An 8,618-nucleotide genomic window follows, 5' to 3' on the forward strand; every position below is an offset into this window, starting at 1 on the left:
GGAAAATCTAAAGAGGTCTATACTGTTACTGTCTGAAACTCATTTAGGTAACTTTCCAGCATGCAAAAATCCATGGCTGGACATTCCTGAGGGGCATTGTTTATGGCAGGGGAGGCAGAGTTGGATTATTTGGGACAAGTGATCATGACATCACAAGTTCACATATTTAACTGCCTACTCATAGTTTATTTTTTGAACATGAGGATAACTCCTTTCCAAGAAGAGCAAATAAGAAGGAGACAGACAAGGCCCTTCTTGGCCTTGTTGGGATCCTGGTTCAAACCTCCATTAGCCCTGTGTCAGTGGTGGATGACAAACCTTTTAGACCTTTCAATGATACACTGGGGTACATGTGCCACAGGTTTGCTCCCACTGTCTATTCCCTCCAGCTTCCAGCACACAGTTCTTACTGAGGCCTGGTGTGGCAGGCACCCAACTGGTCAATAATTTATGCTTCCTCTGTTAGGCCATGAAGTTGCCTCTGGGAACAGCTGCTCATCCTGAGACAGTATTTTCTAGCCCCACTAACACTGGGTGGAGCCAGGCAACTCATTCTCACCAACGGAAAAGCCAATGGAGAAAGGGTTTTTAGAAGCAAATGTGTTGCAACCCTCAATTCCCTTTTGGGGAAAGCTACATGTCAGCTACAAATATCCCTTTGACAGTTTTGTGAGCGAAAAATAAACTGAATATGTTGTGCCATAGAAATGTTAGGACTTATTTGTCATAATGGCTAATTAATAACCTGCACACCTCTAGGTACCTGTTTAATAAAGACCTATTTAATAAGAGAGTTACATGAGCAATGGGTGGCAATGATCTCATAGAGTTCCAGAGAAATATAATTCCTAAAACAGGAAATAACCCAGCAATTCTGCTTCTGGGTGTACATCTGAGGGAAATGAAAACATATGGCCTCACAAAAAATTGCATATGAATGTTCATGGTAGTGTTATATATAATGATCCAAAAGTGAATGGCCAAATATCCATTTACTGATGAATGCATAAGTAAGTGTGTTAGCTCTACAGAATGCTATTTGGCAATAGAAAAGAACAAAGTATTGATAGGCCCTATACAATAGATAAACCTTGAAAATATTGTACCAGGTATGAAAGACTGTATGTCATAGGATTCCATTTATATGAAATGTTTGAAATAGGCAAAGCTGTAGAGACAGTTTGCTGGTTACCTAGGGAATGGGACAGAATAAATTGAAAAGATATGGGGAGCAACTGCTAATGGGTATGGAGTTCTTTTTTTTTTTTTTTTTTTTTTTTTTTTTTTTTTTTGTCTTTTTCCTTTTTATCGGTACCGGGGATTGAACTCACTACTGCAGGTGCTTATGCCGCTGAGCTAAATCCCCAACCCATGGAGTTCTTTTTGAGTGATGAAAATGTTTGAAAATTCATGGTGGCGATGGTTGCACAGTTCTGTGAACAGCCTTGAATTGTGTTTTCTAAGTATGTAAACTGTAAACTAAGTCTATAAACTAAATCTCAATAATGGTTTTTAAAGAAGAGAAACAAAAGGAATAACCACAAAATGAGACAGTGATAAGAAGAAACAGCAGAACCTGACAGGTCATTTCTACTCATTCTAGCAAGCAGTCCCTTCTAGCACAAAGGAAAAGCAACATGACAGGTTTTCAAAGAAAATGGAGATGCCTCCCAGCTCTAAATAAATAAACCCAGCATCGTTTTACAGACAGTATGAAGACTCTGAATTCCATGTCTTTATTTCCAAGTAAAGTAGGAATATGAAGATCAAAGAATAGCTGGCCAATGGCCAGTCCAAAAAAGATTCAAAGAGCCTACAGATCGTCTTTGGAAAGTATTAAAAACCAGTCAAGCCAAGACCCTTCACAAAAATATAAAGAAAAATGAACTCATTAGTATAAAGAGGTCTGAAAGGAGATTTGTCCAGGAGCCTGTGACCAAGTGAGGGACAATTGAGCTGAGACCAACAGCACTCATCAGAGGCTCAGGATGGAAACCACTTTGAAAAGCACAAAATGCTCTCCACTGGGAGATGTACCTAGCACCTGGGGAAATTATTTTCATTTAAATGAAAAGAGAAAAACAAAACAGCCAAAGGGTCTTTTAAATATTTACTGTGAACTCATACTTTGAAAGAATGTTAAGAAAACTGAGTGTACAGTGGCTAATTTAAAACGTCATTATTTGCTGATGGAGATAAAAAGCTGGCAAAATGTTGATGTCTTCAACTGGGGAGAAATTTGCTTGCTTGCACATCCCTCTCCCCCCAGGAATTGCCAGGAGTCTTTGGCTTTTTCTCCCTTTGGGCCAGGCTGAAGGACACTTTTCTGAACTCTAGGCCAGGACTGTGACTGGATTCAGACTTGTTGAGTAGATTTTCTGCTTTGTGGTGTTAGCAAATACCGAGGCACTCACCAAAGTCTGGCTGAGTGTAGGCATGAAAACTCATTTCTGTTAGAAGACTGGCAGGCAGCATCAATAGAGAGTTTTGAGTTTGATGAAAGAAAGAGGAGAAAGACTGGCTTCGCTCCTAACAGGCACACAATTTCATGAGTTCTATCCAAGATTTTTTTAAAAGACATTTTTCACTGTCTTCTTGGGGCAAGAATTCCTGTTTTATGAAGGGAAGAAAGAACCCAGTGGTAGTGGACATTTTTATCCTCATAGACTCTGGCAGGATATCCCTGTGTCATCAACAAAGCCACCAGACTTGGAAATGGTTATTTGCTCTCCCTGGGCCCCTGTGATGAATGCCTGGTCTGACCTCCAAGTTTATCATCTTGCCATGGCTCCTTATAGCCTCATGAGACAAAAGGGTTCTCCTTGTCTTCCTGCCTCCAAAAGTGATACTTTCCTGGTTTCCTCAAGAGGGGAAATGCTGGGAACAAAATCACTACAGTAAGCCAGACACGCGGGCACATGCTGTAATCCAGCATTCAGGAGGCTGAAGCAAGAAAACCACTGCAAGTTCAAGGCCAGCACGGGCTACATAGTGAGTTCACGGCCAGTTTGAACTACAAAGCGAGATCCTGTCTCAAAATAGAATGACGTAAAATCACCACTGTATTACTGTGTTTTAGCAGACATTCGTGCTGTTCATCACACTGGATCATTTTGAAAGACCCAGGTTTTCTGTTTTTGGCTTATTTTTTGGTACAAACTGTGAATAAAGTTGCTGTCAGCTCTCTCTATATACCTTGGGAACGATGTCAGCTCTCTCTATATACCTTGGGAACAAGAGGGAGGTTGTCTGGGCAATGAAATTCAAGCATTCACTACCCAAGGTCCCTGCTGGGATGGACACAACCTTGTACTTGAGGGTCTGTCAGCATCCTTTGGCTTTGGAATTCCATTTTTCTGGGACTTGGGGCTCGTGTTAGAAGGCAGAGTGTGGCCTCCTTAGGTTGAGGCTGATCCACTTACTAAATCCAGGGAAGCCCACTAATGCCCAGAGTACCCAGCATCTCTCTCTGGGAGGGTCTGCCATACCCAGCCTGACCTCAGGCCATCTCACCATTGTGGTGGTTACATTTTCCTCCTGTTTAGCCACCACAGCCTGCTGTCCCTATAAACAGATACGAAGTTCTTTGAGGTGTGTTTTGAAAGCAAGATTCTTAAACCTTATTTGTATGAGGGATCCATTTGGCAGTCTGTGGACCTCTTCTTAGAGTAATATTCTTTTCTTTCCTTCCTCCTTCTCTTCCTCCCGCCTCGCCTCCCCTGTCCTTTCCCCTCCTCTGTTATCTCTGACCCTTTCTTCCCTCCTTTCCCCGCCTCCCATCTTCTTACCCCGTCTGTCCTCCTCTCTCTTCCCCTTTCCTACTTTCCCTTTTTTGCCAGGGCTGCAAATTGAACCCAGGGCCTTGTGCATGCTAGAAAAGCATCCTAGCATTGAGCTGTGATCCCCAGCCCTTTGTATTTTTTCTTTCGAGACTAGGTCTCACTGAGTTGCCTTGATTGACCTCTAGTTTAAAATCCTCCTGCCTCAGCCTTCCAAACAGCTGAGATTATATGCATGCACCTCAAATCCAGATTGAATAATATTCTGAAATATACCAATAATTATATAGAATTAAAATAGTAGTTAATTATATTGATATACCACTGTCAAAATGTCTTTAAAGCTCATTTGTAATAAGGTAATATATATGTGCCTTCTATTAGTGTATTATATAATATGATGTAGCGTAGCTTTAATAACCACCATAATTTTGAAATGATGCTAAGGATAAATACTATTTCAGGAAATTTCTAGCAGTTAGTGATGGGATATGAAAATCTCTGAGACTTTTTACTACAGAGCAAGCACAGGAACTGCTAGTACAACTATTCTCAATGCTGCATTTACAATTAAAGGAAATGTTTGGTTTCCATGAGAAGTTAGTGACACTGATGATGTAGTTGCTTTCCTAAGTTTTGGACTCTTCTGAACTCACAGATCCTCTGAATTCCTATAGAGGCAAAGCCCTGCTTTCTTCTCACAAAATTGTGGGTTTTTTTTTTAAGGGAAACAACTCATTTATTGTGGCTATTCTTGTTAGTTTGCACTTCTTAGTTCTTTTAATTTTCCAGTTACTTTGTTGTCTCTTGTTCAGCCTCTCTACTACCTAAAAATTCCTGCCTCGATTTTTCTGCCTTTTTAAAAGGATCTTTTACTTCTCTCTGTTCTATAAACTCTCAAGAAATCCAGAGAAATACCTTTTAATATCTACCAGCCAGAAAAAATGGAGAGTGAGCTGGCATCAGCATGCATGTTTGATGATCTTGTACCAAGGAGCTTCATACCATCCGTGCACCGTCTTGGAGTTTCTCCAGCTCTGTGCATTGTCCCTTGTCATTGTAGGGGCTGGAGTTGAGGGCCTTCTGACCTCTGGTGCCCCCAGCTCTAAATCTAGGCAGTACCCCCAAACTTTTCACCAGCATAGCACCTACAAGAATATTGAGAAGTATCACTTTCTTTACACATTTTAGGCAAATAGCTCAATTTTTTTTCTTGTAAGTTTAAATCATTTAAAAAGATTTATTTCCCAGCATATTATATATAATATGCTTCTGTCCTTTAAATACAAATTTTGGCACAAAACTTGAATAGTCATTATAGAGAAGAATATGGAGATTTCTCAAGAAACTAAAAAATAGACCTACACTGTAATCCAGGAATCCCACTTTTAAGTATATATTTAAGAAAACTGAAATCAACATACCAAAGAGATCCCTTCATACTGTAGCAGAGAATACCACCCTCCCAGCTAGTGTACTTCAGTTTATTAGTTGCTCAGGTAATAGTTCCCGTTTAGTTCCAGTTGCGCTTGTCTCTTAGAAACAGTTGGCCACCATGATGCATAACTGGTCACTGTGATGTACATTGTATGAACCAATCCTCAACACAAGTCATTCTGCCTCTGTACTTCCCGCTTGCTTATCCCAATATAAGTCCTAGACCACCAAGGATTGGGCCCTGATATCCTGGGAATGATCCTGATCAGTGTCCGTTGATACGAATAAATCTGCCTCCAAATCTGGGGTATGTTATTTCAGTGATTCTGCTTGCTGTTGCAGTAGCTGTGTTTATTCACAGTTGCTAATATATAGAATCAGTGTAGTTGTCCTTCAGTGAATGAAAGAATAAGAAAACCTGGTGTATATAGACACACAATGGAATATTACTGAGATATAAAGACAAATGAAATATTGTCATTCAGAGTAAAATGGATGGAACTGGAAAGTATTATTGTGTTATAAGCCAAACACAGAAAGACAAATATCACATGTTCTTTCACATATGTGAAAGCTAATAAAAAAAATCCACTTGAATGTAGACAGTAATTATCGGACACTGGGAAGGGTGTAGGGGGTAAATAAAAGGAGGCTGAATTAGTTGTATGTATGTTTGTATGTCTGTGGCGAAATATCACACTGAACTCCACTTACTATGCATAGTTAATACATGTTATTCAAAAATAAAAATAAACAGTGTTGGAGATGTAGATTTAATGCATCCAGTGTACAGAAAATGCCTTCCATGTAGTGTGATAGAACTGGTGAAGCCATACCAATAGGCTAACTCAGACTTCTATTCGTTATGAGGTCAAATCATCAAGAGACCATCCCACGTCTGCATCTGAATCCTGACATGGCCGGGTTGTGATGCAGATGGAGAGAGAGGGTGGACAGTGGTACAGAGAGAGGGAGCATGGGCAGAAGGACGCACCTGAATTCTTCCTGGGACAGAATTGCTCCCTTCTGAGTCTTTCTAGTGATCTCTTGCAGGTGGCCTTCAAGAAAAATACATTCTAGAATTGCCTCTGTGTGTGTGTGTGTGTGTGTGTGTGTCCTTCAGATGTTAAATCCCAAGACAATTTAGGATGAGTGAGAACAAGGTCTTTCTTTTGTTTTCAGTGACAAGACAGTTGTGCAAGGGAGTGAAGAATGCTGGCACATTTGAATGCTGAGAACCTGGAAATTGATTATTGATTCCTGAAAGCAGCTCACATGCACTAAAAACCCTCTGTGGGCTTTGTTTCACTGCAGATCCATGAAATAAAGAGAGAGACTTATTCTCTTTCGGATTAAGCTTTTTATATTGATACTGATGTCAGCATTTTGTCCTTTTACCATCACCAGATATTTACTTAGAACTTCCTGTGCACCAAACACCTTGCCAGCTGTTGGGGAAAACAAAGCCGTGGTATCTGCCTTCTCTGCAGTCTGGGACATAAGTTGGGTGACTGCCCAACCGTGAGACATTCCTGCGGGGCAGACCTGGGGCACAGTGCAAGGGTGCTAAGCCAGTGCAGCCAGACATGCAGGAGCCTTGCCGGGCACAGGGCTCCCATTCCAAGGCCGCAAGGGCATGAGCAGGCCAGAAGGAGAGGACAGGAAGTAATGGGGAAACAAGGCTGGACCTTGAGGTGGAACAGTGAACATTAAATAATCTAATTGCCTGAGTCAGTCAATCAAAAGAGAAATTGCAGGCAATTTTTACCATTATAGAAAAATAAACATATAGAACACACACTTCCATTAGTGACTAATTTTGAATTATGATCCAGCCATCTCTGCTAGAAGGAAGGCTAGAGCAGTGGCTTCATGAGACGGCTGTTTAGTCTAGCATTTTAAAATTTCAAGACATTTAATCACTCAATTAATTAAGCTTCCAAACACACTTGAGTACAAGGCAGAATAATCTCCAGCTCAGAGAGGGGTAAAGGGTAGCCCTAACCCTAGCCACATACCCTGACTCAGCTGAACTCCAACCCCTTGGGCCAGGAAGCCTGGCATTCCACCTTTTGGTGGGCGACAGTTGCTGTGTTTTTCTGCTCTTCTCTCAAGAGCTACCTAACAGAATCACCAGGTGCTAGCACAGAAGAGAAGAGTTAAAAGACAGGAAAAGAAAGGACCTGGCCCAGGTTCTGCTGCGCTGACAGCTGGCAGTTGGCCACCTGCCCGCCGGCTGGGACACACACAGCCCCAGGGCTTTTGTTCTTGTGTTGGCTTTTCTTGTCTGGGTTTGGCACAGCAAAGCCAGTCCCCGGGGAGAGGACTCTTTCCTGGGAGGAGGTTAAGCTCTTTGGCTTTGGTTTCAAATATGACTTGCTTCCCGTTTATTTCCGCTTTGCAGAGATAAGTGAGAATCCCACAGGTAGGATCCTCTTGGCAAAGGACAAGAATGCTCAGGCCTTGCTGAGAAGATGGGCAGAGAGCTGGCCAAGCGGCCAAACACAGCTGGGAGCCATGAGACCTGAGACCGGGCCAAGCTCACAGACCCCAGGGAAGATGGGTCTGCAGGAAATGCTGGGAGGACACCTGGGAAGTCATGGGCTGGAGCTGAGGGTCTTCTAGAGCACCAGCGGCAGCGGTGGCTTTTGCCATTTTGTCTAATAAAGGCTGTCATCTGGCACACAGCATGTACTGACTTTAATTTCTGGTTTATTGGAGCAGCTGCCTTTTGGATGAGGGCAAGAACTAAGAACTACCCAGCTTCTGGTGACTGTGCTCACCCGAGTGTGGCAGGTAGAGCCATGATCTGCCAGAACTCAGTAGTCAGATCAGTGGCCAGGTGAGGAGGCATCCTTTGAGCAGAAAGATGCATTTTTCTTCATTTGGCTTCAAAGTTATAAGAAGGCAGACCTGCTTTTCAGGACCAGGCTGGCTGAAGTGGGCCACCTGCAAGGTCCTAATGTGGCTGCAGACAAACTGCAGGAGGAGCAAGTGCCAGGGGTGGGGAAGAGGGACTAATGGCAGGTCTCCAGCCTCTCCAGTGCCCGTGGGTAATTACTATGATGTGCTTGCAAGTGGCCCTCTACCCTGTGCCTCCCCAGGAGACAAGCAGGAACCAAGATAGAATATGATACACACTTCTTTCCCTGCTTTCTCTTCACTAATTTCCAAAGCTTTGACAAAACATCCCACAGCACATAATGCAGAACAGGTGCTCAAAAAGCACTCATTGAACTACTCAGCAAATTAAAATAAACGTCACTGGAATATCAACATGCTGGCCTTGGGTTCAATGTTCTAGAAAATAAGAATTGCATCTCTTCAATTTGCTGTGTAAGCCCTTGGCACACTGGAATGGAAATTGCCTAATATTTTTGATGATGATGATGATGATAGTGG

The 8,618-nt window shown here is 42.3% G+C and overlaps 1 protein-coding gene across 1 annotated transcript in view; it reads left to right on the top strand.

The window, feature by feature from the left end:
* Dctd (dCMP deaminase) overlaps positions 1 to 7,904 on the top strand; it is a 48,715-nt gene extending 40,811 nt beyond the window's left edge. The window contains exon 4 of the mRNA XM_063234696.1: positions 7,621 to 7,904. Within this exon, the coding sequence (XP_063090766.1) occupies positions 7,621 to 7,841 (221 nt within the window). The 3' untranslated portion in view covers positions 7,842 to 7,904. The remainder of the gene's footprint in view (positions 1 to 7,620) is intronic.
* The last annotated feature ends 714 nt before the right edge of the window (positions 7,905 to 8,618 follow it).

Source organism: Cavia porcellus, unplaced genomic scaffold, assembly GCF_034190915.1.
Source record: "Cavia porcellus strain 051 isolate PalLab524CR breed Dunkin Hartley unplaced genomic scaffold, mCavPor4.1 scaffold_24, whole genome shotgun sequence".
Classification (NCBI taxonomy): Eukaryota; Metazoa; Chordata; class Mammalia; order Rodentia; family Caviidae; genus Cavia; species Cavia porcellus.